This window comes from Nipponia nippon, unplaced genomic scaffold, assembly GCF_047370975.1.
Source record: "Nipponia nippon isolate SJK-2023a ecotype South Korea unplaced genomic scaffold, ASM4737097v1 scaffold_9, whole genome shotgun sequence".
Lineage (NCBI taxonomy): Eukaryota > Metazoa > Chordata > Aves > Pelecaniformes > Threskiornithidae > Nipponia > Nipponia nippon.
Window position 1 is genome coordinate 9,769,312 of NW_028262413.1, and position 17,245 is coordinate 9,786,556.

A 17,245-nucleotide genomic window follows, 5' to 3' on the forward strand; every position below is an offset into this window, starting at 1 on the left:
CAAGAAACTGGACATTTAATTATTATAATCATTCTAAACAAGAACTAATTGAAAGTGAAGATTCACTTTTATCTAGAATTTTGCTTATGAATTTTATGTTACCTATTAGGATATAACCAAAGCTATGAAAATCCACACAAATTACTCTCCTTCCAGTAAGCCTTCCTTATGCAGTATAAGCATGCTCTCCTTTTTTTGAGGCATCTGAATGAATATTTCTAGCTAATGGCTAAATTCTTTTCCATATCTAGATTCAAAGAGGCAAGAAATACGTATACTTTGCTATTCCCCTAGAGAATGGATTTATTTTAGGACAAGAAAAACTATGTCTAATTTCAAATTTTGTCTCTTCCTCATGCTTTCCTGCCATCACTTATGAATGTAAAAGTTAAACTACCTAGAACTATCTAAGGCAATAAATCTAATTGCACAGATATAACCAAAGTATGCCCTACAATAATTGCTACTGATTTATAAGTTCCATCTTTTTACCTTCATACAACCTTGATAGTTACTAAATCACAGCTGAAAATACACTAAGACATAATTTACTAACACTGTCCTGTCAACTCACTCAGCACTGGGATCAGCTTTGTATTTTTATATTGTACTGTATGTGAGAAGTACCTCAGACCAATCCATAGAATCATTTAGATTGGAAAAGACCTTTAAGATCATCCATATCGGTTCTAACATAAGCATTTTCTTTCTATGACGCCCTAGGTTACATTCATGATCTAAACTAATTTAAATCAATTTTACATATCTTAGTGTCATTAAGAATGTCTTATCCTTGATGCACTGCAGTTCAGGTGTGTGCTTCCACGAATTTCTGCCAGGTGTCAGATCCTTGGGAATCCAAGGTGCAGTTCAGGTAGAACCAAATCTCCTTGCTTTTTCTTGTGAAATTAAAATGTACCATTCTGTGTAGCAAAATCCAGGTTCAGGAACTGCAGCCACAGTTGAAAGAAGAAGTATTGTCCTTTATGCTGACTAATTTTACAAGTTCAAAGAATTAAGTCAATAGCATCGTCACAAAAAAGGGTCTCTGTGTAACAGCCAAGCAACAGTTGCACATGCCATTGTTCTGGTAGTGACCCACAGGTTTATTCTTTGCTACCGTGTTACCTATAAAAGAAGAGGAAAGAGTTACCTACACAGAATTGATCAAACAAGGTGATAGCACGTGCTTTGTTGCTGCAAAGGAACTGTATACATGAATACATCATGAATTAACTTGCCCCAGCCATACCTACATAACTTGCACAGAAACCGAATCTATATGCAAATGTTAATTACACCGTTATTCAATAGTATAAGGGAGATTTGCAGATTAAAAAACGGCTGCTTACTATTAAATTTGCCACCAACATCTCATGGATATCTCCTCCTGCTTTATTTTGCTTAGCATCATTTTCAACACCAATGCCTACAGCACAAGTGCGTGATTGACTTACATCCCAAAGGACTGTTCATGCAAACTGCTACCCATTCCCAGCGGTCTGTCTTATGGGAGGGAACCAGGGATCAGACAGAACACGGTCTGCAGAGGGGATGAATTGTTCTTGCAGAGAAGCCACTCCAGATAGCACCTATCCCATGGGACCCTGTGGTCTCTTCCCCTTACAACCATACGCACACTCAGTCGGGTGCTTCAGGGATGTATGTGCAAGCCTTAATGCACACACCCAGTGCTGTGCAAACCCAGTGGGTTTGGCTTCACAGCGAGGAAGGGTCATGTCAGATTTCCCATCATGGAAATGGATGAGAATAGGGAGCCTGCAAGGAGGAAAGCTTTGTCATCTCTGCTCTGTAGTGTCTAGTCTTGTTACAAAACCAACCAGACACTCAGCATAGTGAAGTTTTTATTTCCTTCCCTGAGGTAACTGATGTAAGATGCGAGCTCTTCAGCTTTTCACATTTTAACTGTCCCACTCAGCTACTAACTATTCATCTAAACACTGATTAGTGTCAGGAGTCTCCTGTGCTTCATGTACTTCAAGTTACTCTAATATTTTCACAAAATGAAAAGATAGAGGACTTAAAATTGATTAAACAGCATTTCCTCTTTCAGTGTATAATTAACCTGTGAAAGTCATTGTCCCAACTAGCCCTGATCCCAGGGTCTTAGAAGCTTAAAAATTGATTAGAAATTTAAATGGTAATGAGATCATCTTTGTTACATAACATAGAAAAAAAAATTTAATATGGAATGGATCTCAATTCTCATGTTTTAGACGTAAGCTAACTACTAAACTGGAAGAATTTCATGTTATGTGTACATTTTCTATAATAGTCCACAAGCGTTTTGCTGTGTTTTTCTGATTTAAGTATCCCAACACTGAAGACACATAGGCTGCTGTACAGTTTAGACTACTGGTCTGACAGTTCATATAGTCCTCTTTGTGTAAAGTTTGAATACTGCACTTAATACATATTTTGTTGATTGAGCTGAGTTTGGACAAATCTTTGGTTCATTTTTAAAATAAAAAATAAGTTATATCATACTTTCCTTTACCCTATAACAAGGGAAATTTTCTTTTCATTCTGTTTTTCTTCCAGTTCAATATTGCCTGTGCCACAAGCTTCTGTTCAGAATCTGGAGTTACCATTACTCATTATATTTCTGCAACAACTATATCTTGGTAGACAGAGAAAACCACCCACAAGCCAGGCAAAATACCTACAGAGGAAATATGGATGCCAGGACAGATTCTATAGCACAGCTTTTGCTGTCTAGCAAGCAGACCTCTACAAGTAAGCTTGTCATCCAGGGCTTCCTTAAGGTGCAGGAGAGAGATAGAAGTACTCATGGGAACACTCCTGTGGATGGGCACAGTCATGCTGTGAGATCACCCTTTTCTCCCCACGTGACGCTGGAGAATCCTAAACAACTTGGCTTGGATGGAAACATGCCTGCAGCTGGGGACAATGAAACCTTGGACAAATCATGTCCTTTCTTACTCGGACCAATAAAGAAGACAAACTTCATGATTTCAGACTGATTCTCAAAAGGTACAATACTAAAAGCTAACTAGAGGACCACAACAACTTGGTGATAGTATGACAAGTCCTTGGCTTTTAGAAATGTCACTACTACTGAGGATATAGCTATGTTAAATCCCAGCATCCAAAAGTAACCTTCAGGGTTCACTTACACAGGTAAGTGCATGGAAAAAGCTTTTATGGGTCAAAACCAAAGTATTTAAAAGCATGAAAGTAATTATTTCCCTGAAGCATCCACACATAAAACACATACAGCCAACAATGGAAGAATTTCTAGCAAAGGCTAATTAAAAAGGGAGGGACTGAGACACCTTTTTAAGCGATCTGCCCTTTAAGGAAGCCTGCCTGTTCCCTTCTCTAACATGGCCAATCACTAGCTAAAGGTTAGGACTCTCTTGTGCCATTTCAATGTGAAGTTTAACCACTACCTTCATTATTCATATCTACATTTATATTGTTGCAGTACTCCAAGACTCCAGTCAGAATCAGGATCTCCCTTACGCTGCTGCTAACTGCATGCACAAGAAAATACAGTCCTGCCTTAACATGCTCAAATCTAAAACAACACAGGGCAGCAAAAGGAAAACATCGTCATGCAAGGAAAATGAACAGTTCTCATGTCAGTAACACAGTAGAATGATTCACATCTAAGCACAAGTGCCAGTTGTTTGCTTATCCTTTCAATTAAATGCCTCTCAAAGAAATCTCTTATGGTGATAAAAATCAATGCAAAATGCATTACTACACACCCCAGCAAAGCAGAGGAAGAGTTTAATGAAACAACATTTGCGCTCATAATGCTACACTCTGCCCTCTGTTAGACCCATACAAACTCACTGGAGTTGATGGATTTGCACAGGTCTAATTGCAGGCAGGATGATTTGTCCCACTCTAGCTTTATAAAGACATTCCTAAACTCATCAGAATGCATTACCATATTCTGTAGTTTGCTGGTTGCAATATTTGTCATGGATAATAAAATAAATGATCCATGCCAAATTTGCCTTTCTATTAGTAAAATCCCACTGACTCAGGCTGCCTCTTTTCACTGTTTAAGAGCAAGAGTCACGAACACAGGCTATCTGACTCACGCGGTCACTTGACCTCAATGAACTAAAAGGCAACTGTTCGTAGGAAGGAAGAGACAGCTGCACGAATGAGGACTTGACGCCTCAGGCCTTCAGTCATCAATGCCAACATAAAGTTCTTTCTCCTACCCTTCATCCCTCCAGTATCTAACGAAGGCATCAAGGATATTTAACCCTGGCTTACTCTTTTCCAATAAGGTTCTTTTGGTATAAATTGCCAGTTCTCTTCTGGTATGTCCAGAGATGAAGTTGTCTTATTCAATATCTAGAACTCTTACCTCGCCAGTCTCACCCTTCAGCGTGATGCTACAACACTACCCCTTACCTATATATGAGTAGTTAAAAGTCAGTACCTGTGAAAAAATTTAAAGGCTGAGGGTAATCTATATCTTGCAATAACTGACTGCCAGTTACCCATACTGATTCTAGAGTGTGCAGGTCAACTTTCAGGTGTAGTATCCATCACAGGAGAACAGCAGGACCTAGGCACACTGTAGACTACATCTTTGACATTTGATAAATAACGTTGACTTGGGAACAATTCCTCTGATATTAAAAACAGGAATAGGGTTTTTCAGACTGGTTGATTTCGTCAGAGTTTTCCAGCGAGCCTGTCACCGTGCAATGTCTATAGCTGGGCTTCAGACCACTGATATCACACCACAGCTGCCCAAACCATCTAATTTTCTCTCTTTCATCCAGAAATTAGTACAGTTTTCACTCCTTAGAACAGCCATTATTAAACAACATTTGGTGTCAGTATTTGCTTATTAACTCAGACTATAACCTAATCAACAACATTCATTCCCAACTAGAAGAGGCTGTAAAGGGAGAAGCTAAGCATATGCCTTTCCTTGCTATTGCCTGCTAAATGCTCCTGTTTTATGATATATTTAGATATGCAGTTTGCTATGACTTGTTGAACTTCAATGCACTGAACTCATTTTAGATTGTTAAGCAGAGGACATGATATTTTCCCTCTGTTGGTCATTAATTAAGAAACAGGATGGCATAGCAAAGTTGTTTTTTTTTAAAAAACAGGCCATCTACAGGATGGCTTGTAATTAGAAATTATCTGAACTAGCCTGATTTCCAGTGGTGCTCAGTGTCCCACAGTTCCCATTGACATCAGTGCAGATTCTCAACAACTCCCAAGACAGGCTGCTACTTTCAAAAGCTAAAAGGGCTTTCCAGTAGCACAGGAATCTAACTTTAGGTGACACTGGTAAAGGCCATGGATCCATGTACTCAGTCCGCAAATTGAACGGATCCTGGAACATGATTATCCCTCTAGCACTGATCACAACGGAATAGTTTCTTTGCTCACTACAGACTGAAGCAGGGCTTTCTTCAGTTTGTCTCCAGCACCCAATAACTTAACTAGGCCAGCAGTGAAGGGGCAGTTCTGACGCAACATTTCCCTCTCAGAACAATTGCATTAATCACCACTTTCCAAACCATTGAGGAGTCCAGTACGGATGCTCACACCCGCAGATGCAATGCAATAAGCAAGTGTTATCAGCAGATTGTCACCTTTAAATATAGGCGATCTCTGTACTTGCCTTTGTGGTTTTGACTTTATTTCCACTGCTGCAAGACCAACCTGAATAGTCTGGTAGTACTTTACAGTCCTCTCCATCCAAACAGGGGTTCATATGACACCACCACTTCTGTAGGACAATGGAAGCTAGAAAAAGAAATAGGAAAGAGAAACAGAACACAATCTTTTTTGAATACTGTTGGTTTTAGTAAGGAGGTTGTATTTGTGCTGTTCAATTGTTTAATTACAAAAGGTAGAAACCAACAGTTATTGTTTTAATAGATTATCACACTGATTGTATTTGAGCTAAAAATGTGGCTAAAAAACTTCATCAGCACACAGAAGGGTAATTGCCATATGCAAATGCTGAAGACAGGCAAGCACTGCCAGACACTGACTCCAACATTTGAACTGACCTCTGGAAGTGTCTTTCTGTCTCCACTGACTACAAAGATGGCTTGCCTCCTTCATTTACACGCTTCAGTCAAGTACCTGCCATAAGGCAGAATGAAACTAAGGCTTCTTGATTAACCCGGATATGCATATGCGAGACTGGACAAAGAAATGCCAGTTTCTCCCTTCACTGGGTGAGAAAATAGAATTGCACAGAAATGTAAGCATGTGAGGTCTGTCAGCAAATAGTGCAGACAAGAATGTGGAAACCACTGGAAAGCATTAGATGATTAACTAAAAATCCACTTGCAGTTACACTGCCAGTTTTGCAGTATGTTTTGGAAGACTACAGTAGACTACAGTAGTACACCTTAACTGCGCAAATTTATTAATTTTCTACCTTTAAGCCAATTTCCATTAATGAGACCATGCTTGTTATTTTTACAAATATAGTCATGAATTTATAATACTGTTGTTAACAACAGATATACTTTCCCACAAAGAGCTGCAAACATCTGCATGCATTTCTCAGTTTTGCATTGTTCATGGGATTCATCAAATCCCAGAAAATTATTATTAAATATACCAGTTCACAATCTTACATAATCTAAATTGGATTTCAAAATAAAATATGGCTTAAAATGTTGATTTAGTTAGTCTGCATTATGCTACTATGTGCATGAAATATTGAATTGCATGCTTTAAAAGATACCACATCCAAAAGAGATTAACAAAAATAATTTAGTCTACTTCTTGTAAAGCACTTTTTTTCCATTTAATTTCAAGGTAGATTTGTACTTCTGCAACCTTCAAATTAGGGTGACAAGCAGGCAAGCTGACATCAGGATATTGCTGAAATGCTCATTCAGTTACTTTTGTTTTGCACTTTCACTCTAAGCCTACATGAAAAGCACTACGAAAAATATACTTCTGGAACACCAGTTTGGCTTTTATAAACTATTCTTTCAATCTCATAAAATTATAAAATAAATCCATGACTCCTTTCACCAGTCATTTGGATCTTAGATCATTTGCATTGATGCTGATTGACTGTTGCAGATGAAACTTCATTGTGCTTCCTAGGAGGCGAGGGATCATTTCCACTCCAGACATATGGTCCAATCATCTATTTTATATCTCTGCTACTTTCTAAATTTGTTTTGATTTCTATACCACATTTATTTCAGATAAACATGAGCAAGTCTAGGAGGCCAGATTCAAGAAGACTGAGGGCATGTGCAGAGGTCCCTAAGCAAGCAGCAGATCCTGCTAGCAAGCTAGCTGTGTCTTCAGAACTGTGCTTCAAAGCCAGCGAGTCCTCCTGGGGGGCCTGGCTACCACATTACCCAGCTCTGCACAGTGCTGTTGTGAGTGTGGGTGCTGCGACATGATGTGTCTTTGCCTGCACTCTGACATGTGAACATGCTTTCATATATTTAGTGCTACCCTAAAAACATAAGTTCAACTTCAGACCTTGAAAACCACCTCTCACCTGTCTCCTGCAGGTACCTAGAATCCCTTGTGCCTCAGTTACTCTGAAAACTCCTTAGATCCAACCTTTTTTGTATTGGTTTGGGTGCAATATGTTTTGAGACCACAGACAATGCACCAAACATGGCAGGTTTTATTTATCTATACAACCTGCATCAACCTGTTCCTAACACCTGATTAAAGAAAAAAAGGCATCAGTTGACTGGCCAGAAGTGCAGCACAGAGATGGGTTCACACAGCATTCTTGACCAATTATGCCCATGCAGCTTCCTGGTCCATGTGGACCCTGTGGAGCTGCAGACAGTGGAATGCCCATCATCTCCAGCAGTACCACCTTCCATTAAAACAAGCACAGATGTGAATGGGAAACATTGCTGAGTCAATCTGTAATTCAAATAAGATCCACAAGCTCTTCAATAGACTACGTATTTCACCTTCTATTCATCTCTTGTTTAGACACTTTCATAGAAAGCGACTCCTACTCTTCCGTTGACCGATTTCTATTCTGTGCAGATACCTCTCCTCAGAGTAGTGGCAGCACTTTGAAATACTTAATACAGATCTCATTCCATTAGCTTCCAGCAAATTCCCCATTCTTTGCTGTAGCAATCCACTAATTCTTACATCCATTTTACGTCCAATTTCTTTATAGGTGTAATGTCCAACTCTGCTGATCCATATGTCCTAACTGGCTGTAGCTGTTTGTGTCAAACACACCCCTGAGATTAGTCCATTCAAATTCTCCATCAGAGCCATAGGCTCATCTTCATAGCTAGAGTTCTTTAACTATCGTTGTCTCTGTAACTGTGCGACTCACTGGAGGATATAAAGGCTTCCTCTTCTTTTCAGATTGAGGCACTCTTGGAAAGGTTTCAACAGATGACTTTTCTAAGAAATGAGAACAGCTGTGTCGCTCTTATACACAACCACCCTCATGAAGTGAAAGGAGACTGCTTCAGTTTGACATTAGCCAGCTGATTTGCTGGAAATCAGCCAGAAACCAGCCAGAAACCCTGCCAGAAATAAATCTTCTGCTGACATCGCTCCGTAGATAACCTGACTCCATGGAAACAGTAGGTTCACAGAGAATAAAGCCAAAAGGTGTCAATATATCATCTCGTCTTGTCTCACACAATTCATTCTGTTGTGCCCCCAGTTGTGTTTGGCTACACAGTGTCTTCCAAACCAATCTGGAAGAGGTGAAGAAAGAAACTTCTCCCATTTTCATTTTTTCTGACAGTTAAACAATCTCAGCATGAAACACACAGCCTTAGTTTTCTTACTTTTCCCACCTCTTCTGTTGTGTTTTCTTCTCCTACATTACAGCACCTGTTAGCAATCATCATGTTCTCCCTGTGAAAGTATTGAAAGTGCTGCAATCCAGTAACTTTTCAATCTTCTGCTTGATAAGCCGAGCTGATTGAACTTCTTCAGTTTCGCACCACAATGTATTTGTCTTTATTAACGCAGTTATTTCAAACAAGTTCAATTTCCTGTGAGTACGACTATGCCATGTGACTGCCTTGGGCTTGTCATTAATTACTCCTTTGCCCCACCAGATGAAATCCATACATGTTTTTGTCAGGAGAGATTCTATATTTGCTTTCGGGTCACTGGTGAAAATGTTGCAGTGTCAGGTGTAGAGCTAAGCACTGTGCAATCCCAGTAGGTATGATGTGCCATTTGACTACCACTCCCTACTGATGACTCTGCAGAGAGATGTGTTTTTGAGGTATGCGAGGTAACTGACACTGAGCAGTGCACACAATGGCATATGGTTCAAAATTAAATAGCTTGCTTACAAAAAATAAGACTTAAATTTTCAAATGTATTTAGTAACCAAATCTTTAGTCGAATAAATTATACATTATCTTCCAAGGTAACTTGGAAAACATGGGCTTACATGCAGAAACTACCTGTATTAGTCTTGAAAACTCCTCAGGAAATGAAACCAGTTGTGTCTGGCAAATCTCTTTTCAGAAAGCCACATAAACTCTTGTGACCTGTACGCCAGGAATTCCTTGCTAATCGGATACCATATCAGCTTCTCAGTTATTCACACAGGACTGAGATCAGCCTCAGTCGTCTCTAAGTATCTAGGCCATGCTGCCTACCCTCTCAAAATTGACACAATACTAGTGCTCTTCTAGAATACTCTGAAGTATTCTGAAATACATTTTGAATTACAACAACTGACCAGAGATCTATTAGCCAGCTTGTTAGGACTCTAAACTACCCAGGGTCAGAATTAAAAAAAAAAAAAAATTCATCCCAGTAGATATTGATTAGCACCTTCTTTAGTTAACAGTAACTTAGAAAGTACCTCCCCCATCCTGTTTCTTACCAAAAGGAGAACTGTGATACTGATCCACCTCAGAATTAACAATGCCAATATATCACGCATTATAGGCCAATATATTTTTTTTAAGGATTTCTGTCTGTTCTACTTGAACAAGCAAATTCATATTGTATTTAGTCTGGACAAATACAGATGTCTCTCCTACTCTACTGGATTAAGCTTTCTTCCATAAAAGTTTTCAGTACATTATTCGTTCTGCTGTATATTTCCTTTTTTTCTTTGAATACTGACACAGCATTAGCATCCTTCTGAATTCTCAAGTATTCTGAAATCCATTCAAAAACAGTGGGTGGGAAATCTCAGCTATTTCTTCTTTTATCTATTTCTTATGTACTGATTCTTTGTTTTCTTGTTTCTATATGCTCTCTTCCCTTCAGTCTGGAACCCAGGTGGGCTTTCAGCCTGGAACCCAGGTGGGCTTTCAGCCAAAATTGTCCTTTTTCTTCATCACGGCTCTTTGGCCCTACAGAAAATTCTTAAACAATTCTTTAGTCCCATTCACATTTTTGCCAATCTGAGTGTTTCCTCCTCATAAATTCTAGGACTAATAGAATTGCCTGGATGGAAGATGATTTGGCTAGTGATGATTTACTTAGAGGCATTTAACGCGCTTAGCTAAGATAGCTTCTCTACAGACAAAAGTTATTAATGTTTTATCTTCTTGGCAGTAGCTGTTAGGCAAGCTGGAAGTACTTACTCAAGGATGTTTATTTCCATAAAGAAAATGTGTATAAACAAAACCTCATGACTACTTTAAATGTAATTTAGTCATTGACAGAAGAATGGGTTGACCTTTGCTAAGCAAAATTTTCTATAGCTGCAGTCAAGTAGTATAGCTGCAATTCAAGGTAGGGTATACAGGCTGTGTGGTATGTCCTCTCTGCATATTTAAATACTTTCTTTCATATGCTCTGCTTTTTTCTGAGTTTAGGGGCTCAATTTATCTACAGCAACATTTCTCAAAGTATCAGATAGGCCTGTGCTTGGAGGCTCAAATAACCCCCACGAAAATTAGGTGTGCATGTACACAGAAGAACTAGCCTTGCTTTTTTTGTTTGCCAATGCTTGTCAATAGCCTTCACAACAAAGTTCAAATACACAAATGACAGAGTTTCTTGTTGGATGCATGCAGAATGCAATTATCTAAGTAAGTGTGTTATCATGGGTAAAAGATAAAAAATATCCTGACCCAAAGAGTTCTTGCCCTGTACTCTCACCTAGGCTATGATGAGTGACTTTACTGTGCTTGTAAAAATGCTAGAAGATCTCAGTCTATAACAAACATTGATTTTCACCTTCATATCCTTCTTTTTAAATGAGGTACTTTGACTTCTCCTACTACCAATATTTAAAGTTTCCAAGATGAAAGACACTGTAGAAATGCAAAGCACTCTATAAATGTTAGTTAAGCCCCACAACACTGTAAGTATTACTGCACAACATGGAAAAGGACTGATTCATAGCAATCAAGGCACTTAAGACTTCCAGTTTATGTATTTGCAAGATTTAACTTTTACTTTATTTATTTACTTTAATTAGCTTTTACTTTACTTTCTGCACCACTTCAACAGCTTTTCCTTGGAACTCACCTGGATATCTATCATTTCTTCTATAACACCCAAGTACTTAGTTTCCTCCTTAGCACATATCATGAGTAAAAATGTCACTTCTATGTGTAGGTGTATGCCTGAATGTAATTATGCAAACATCCATTCTGACTTGGCTCAAATAGGGAGCCTTCCTGAAATTTTGGTAGCTGCGAATATTGGTACATGTATTCACTACTTCTCTGAGCAGGCCTTAGCCTTAACATACAGTGCTGCTCCAATAAACTGCTGTTTTAAATCTGACCTTGTGTAAAATTCTTTAGCATCTGTAAACCTATTTCAAAATGTAAATATCCAGCTGGCCTATGACTGTACCCTAAAAAACATGATGATGGGCTTTATAAGCCTATTTTATTGGCTATATATACAAAAGGGCACAATGCCCAATACTCATCAACAAGGAGCTCTGTTTGATGAACTAGGCCTTTCCCCCACCCAAATTAACAAACAAGCTGTCACTGCACCCCAGTGGGATCTAGGTCAGGAAACCCACATGTTGCAAGACTGAGGAAACTAAGGAAAAAAACCCAACTAAATTAAAAACCTGTAAAATACTAAAACCAGATGTATAAATTTCAAATGACAAAGGCTTATTTTAATTTGGTTACAATTTACTGGGGAAAAAAAACCAAATGGGTTATAGCAGAAAGCTGCTCAAATGTCAAGTGCGAGTCCAGAACAGAATAGTAAGTACAGTTTGTCTAGACTTTGCTAAAGTCCCAGACCTTTGCAGTCTTCCATATTCTGTGAGAATCTATTTCTTGCAGTAGTCTTAATTTCTCATGAAGCATCTAGAATCTATGACCAGTGATATGCTTGCCTGGCCTAAAGAAAAGCTAAAATCAACTCTTGTTTTCCTGGTTGTTAACACTAAACCAGAAATCAAACCTGCATTTTAAAATAGCAAGGAGAAGCAGACTTCTGTAAAATCATCATGCAGATCTTGACAAAATTAGTTGTAATTATTTAATTATATAACCATCCGTTTGTTTGGTCAAGAAAGGAAAACTTAATTACATTCCAATAGCTTTATAAAGGCTCCTACTTTGCATAGAACATGAAATACGATCCCATTTACTGTGCTTCAATGGGCTTTTTGGAGCTGCCCAAGAACAACTGAAACATGTAAACCCTGAGAAGTTCACACAGGCAACTGATTTCACCCTATTTACTATTGTTTTCCAGCATGACTTGCACAGAGATATTTTCCTTTTTAGTGTGTGTAGAAGAGGCTAAAATCCAAACAGAACCTATTTTCTAAATCCAGATAGAACTGCTATAAAAACTACTAAGCACTACCCTACTTTTACCAAGAATTCCAATAAGTAAAAGCAACTCTCTGTCTATGACGAAAAACTGTGTCCGGACACATACTCAATGAATGTGAACTACATTGGTTTCTCATTTTGTCCAAACACAGTTTAGCACATAAGTAATTTGAGGGTGCTCAGTCGCTGGAACAGGCTCCCCAGGGAAGTAGTCACAGCACCAAGACTGTCAGAGTTCAAGGAGCGTCTAGATGACGCTCTCAGTCATATGATTTACCCTTAGGTAGTCCTGCAAGGAGCAGGGAGTTGGACTCGATGATCCTTACGGGTCGCTTCCAACTTGAGAGACTATGATTTGAGGTAGGAACTACAGGTACCTACCACCATGTGCATGTCATGCATGATCAACAGCACAGATAATTGCTGCCCTAATGTAAATGGTAACTACTACTGGATAAGGGGTGAAGTTCAAAGAAAATATTTTAAAAGACTACTACAAGCCAACTGCTTTATAAAACCTTTTCTTTCGGTTAGAAAAGTAACTCTGTGCTTTAGGCATGTCCTTCCCTTTAAGCTCAGGGCAAAATATAGGCAAATAAAACAGCCCTGCATTCAGTAATAAGGCGCTGGAAAAGAAAATGAAATGTCTGTATCAGACTGAAATATGCAAATTCAAGACATAAACCGCCTCTGGCTTCCACAGTGTAGAAGCCTACTGAAGGATATGTACAGAGTGGGAGAAAACACATCTAATCCAGGGGCTAAGGAAAGATAGTTATAGTTTCCATGCTACAGCAACTGAATAACACTGACTATGGTCCCATATGCTTGAAAAAATAAGTGAAGCAGGCTAAAGTATTACCCTAAGGGGTGAGGGGGAATCAAAGGCTTCCACTTTAGAAACAAAAATCTTATATTCATAATATTTTCTCGTATTTAATTTCAACTATACTAGAAGAAAAAACAGCTACTAAATTCCTTCTGCAACTATTTGCATTGACAAACTGAATTAAGCTTCTATGGTATCGTGCATTTATATCTTTCTATCATGGAAAGACAGTTGTCACCTTTGCAATCCTTAAGTGAGTTTAAAACAATGCCTGACTTTTATTATCTGTTGTATGTAAAAGTATTTCTGCTGTTTGATGTATCACCTAAAAATACAGAAGGTACTTCTGATTTAACAAGAAAACTACTTAGCAAATTGCACAGTTAAAGTTGATTGCTTTCCTGAATTACAAGGCATGAAAAGACTAAGCATCAAAAAAAAAAAAAAATCTTTCTTATTTAAGAAGTTCTCAAAACAGATAATAGGTGAAAAAAATCAGACAACTCATGTATTTAGAGTTTTATGTTTAGAACTAAAAATTTCTGAATGTTAGATTAAAAATTGGATTTTGAAGCTTTTGTTTTATATTTAAATTGTAATGGTTGCAATTTTGTGTGAAAAATAATGAAAACAGAAGGGTCTTCTTTATGAATTTCTAGACTTTTTCTATTTAAAAAAATACCTCTCTCAGAGTAACTGTTTACTAAGTCAATAACAAGAGCTGCAGCCTCTCCAGGGAACAGACACTACTGGTGGGAAAAGGAAGAAGAGTAACCCACAATTTCTGAACTGCTGGTAAGGCAGAGAGGAAAATGGTGGGGGTGAGATGCAGAGTGAACCTCGTGGAGGCATGTTTTATTATAGGCTCAGAATGCCTGGTCAACATTACAATCAAGGTAAGATCTTAGCTTTAGTGTATATAATCGATTTACTTTTTAATAAGTTACACTGCTAAAAGACTAAGGATGGCAATGTTGAGCCCTGTGAGTATTTCAACATCTACCCAGGAAGGTGATGGACTAAGGTAACTGTACCACGTTTTTCCTTCATCAGGTGGGTGACCTAGCTCAGACACTGGGTCCTGTGCAGCAGTATGCTTGTTCTGCTCTCCAAACTCTAATGTATTTGGGGTTACAACACATGAAACTGAAAAGATATGGGGCATCATTATAGCACTGATGTCCAGCATACAAGACCATTAGGCACATAAAATGGTAAAACATCCATCTAGAGAACAGCTCTCAAAATCAGATGTCGCAATACTATCTGCATGCCCAGTCTTAGGGCTGCATTTATTATACAGTGAATGTTTAGCCAAGCTACTAAGTCTAAAGACAACTGGAAGGGTTAATATCACAAGCTTGAATTTCTTGACTTATGCTGTTTTCAGACTAGTTTTAAAGGAGAATTCTTCTGTGAAAAAAAATAAGAAGTTTTATTGGCACAGACATGAAATGGACGGGTACATATATTAAGAGGATTAATTACACCCAGATTTATGCACAGACTCATTATCATCAATGCACAGTGATGTTTCCAAAATTAACAAAAGGAAGGATTATGCTTTTGAGGCAGTGGGAAGTCAAACAATCAAGGAGACTAAACTTCTCAAACAATGTTAATGAACCATGAGTGAGGGGGAGACTGCTTACCTTCCACGCACGAGGGCTGAGCCCTTGTGGTACCAGCCACCTGCCCTGGGAAGCAGGAGCACTTGACTGTTTGCGATCGTTCTTCAATCCGGTTCTTATTGCAGCAACGATGCACTGCCACAACTTCGCATGTCCCTTGCTTGACCTGGTGCTGGCCTAATAATTGCAGAGATAAGTGATGGAGAGCAAAACAAAACATCAGTGCATACAGAAAAAGCCGGTTCTCACAGTCCTACAAGATATTGAATCTCTCGAACACCAGTTTAAATCCCAGGAAGATGAAGGGGCAAAGCACCTTGTAGGGTCTGGCTTATTCCCGAGTTTATCCTATTCTTACTAATAAAGATTAGTTCATCATAACAAGTCAATTTTTCAATCTGTCTTCCCTGTCCCTTACAAAGCCATAGGGAGAAAAAGAGATTGGAGTAGTCAATTAGATGGATTAGACAAGAAGACATGCAGAGACAGAGCACACTCCTCCTTCCTTTGGCCTCCTGTCTTGCATTAGGTTTTATATTTAATTCTTTCCCTTCATAAATGGACACAATGGACAGGATAATATTTAATGCAAGGGAGACATCTTCAATAGTAAGGAAAATTTCTAACATAACAACATTTAAGCACTGCTTTCTATGCTTATCATTGCAGGAAGGCTAAGAAAAAGGTAGGCTGAAAAGCTGTCATAGATAATCAAGTTTTGTCAAAAACAAACAAACAAACAAACAAACCAACCCAAACTATATGGATTTCTTGAGTTCCCTCCCAACCCATGTTGAAGAAACCTGTGATAAATATTCTGTCCTATTGCTTTCCTCTCAAGTGCTTTTCCTCACAATTCACTTTCCCCTGTTGCTCTGAGTTTATTTCTCCCTTCCTCTCCTTTCCTTGCTCCTGCCTTCACATCTTAGCTCCACTGCTCCTTGCACCTGACCGTTTTCCTCCACTGCCAAACTTACTCTCTGCCCTGCCTAAAACCCTTTCTCAGAAAGCACACTTCACAAAACCTGTCTCCTGTTTGCATAAGTCATTTCCATGTCCTCGCTTTCCTGAATAGCCTTCAAGTGCTTCATCTTGCATTTGTCTTGTCTTATTTAGAGCAGAGCCTTGGATGGTTCTTATCTATGTTTGTAAAGCACCTTGTAAATTAACAGCACTACAGAATTGGGTGGGTTTTTTAATAAGTGAGCTAGACAGAGAGACAACACTGAGAATAATAAAAATATTCACCATCAAAGCAGTACAGGCTCCTTATATGAGAAGAGACTACAGTACAGATATTGGTGTAGGTGTGTGTAATATCAAAGGTACAGCAGACTAAAGAAAGGAAGGTGAAGGGGAGAGCACTTTTCAGAAACAGACAATCCTCCAAGTGGCAAGCCTGGAGGATTGTCCTGTTTCCTACTCATTCCGTGCTTGCCCTGGTTTGGTTTTTGGTTTTTTGGTTTTTTGTTTTTGTTTGTTTGGGTTTTTTTTTTACAATATCTGTTACTAACTAATACCAGACACAGAATTTTGGGACAGAGAACACCTTGGTCTGATGCAATATGGCCAGGCTTACGTCCTTATAGATGAAATCTTATTGAGTGATTAAGATCACTGTACTTTTTTGGCAGAAATTTTGATGTGTTGATTAAGTGGAAAATCTTAACCTTCAAAACAGTTAGCAATGCAATTTATGCTTTTAAGGGTTTTTTCCAAAAAAAAGGAGAACATTCAAATATATACAAACTTTTTAAAAGGTTGGCTTGGCAATGTTCCTTTGCTGTGTGTGTTTTGGTTTCACAAGTATTTCAAGCACAGCTAAAGCACTGTCTGACTTTTGTTGCCAAATTTGTATTCACAACCTCAGTGGACAAGAAACTATGTATATGCAATCCTGGAAAGGAAATCTAGTCTTCCATTTGTGCATTCAACATGTAGAAAGAAGTTATATACACAAAGAGGTTTTTTGGGTTTTTTTCTGAGGAAAAAGCTACACTTTACTTTTAAGCAAAATATGCTACAGCAGAAAA

At 38.5% G+C, this 17,245-nt stretch overlaps 1 protein-coding gene across 1 annotated transcript in view; it reads right to left on the minus strand.

Annotated features, from left to right (window-relative positions):
• Positions 1-963: 963 nt before the first annotated feature.
• Positions 964-17,245, minus strand: part of TAFA4 (TAFA chemokine like family member 4) — a 65,334-nt gene continuing 49,052 nt past the window's right edge. Inside the window, exons 4-6 of the mRNA XM_009469970.2 lie at positions 15,234-15,389; positions 5,698-5,781; positions 964-1,128 (exon numbers count right to left, since the gene is read on the minus strand). Coding sequence (XP_009468245.2) covers positions 1,016-1,128; positions 5,698-5,781; positions 15,234-15,389 — 353 coding nt within the window. The 3' untranslated portion in view covers positions 964-1,015. The remainder of the gene's footprint in view (positions 1,129-5,697; positions 5,782-15,233; positions 15,390-17,245) is intronic.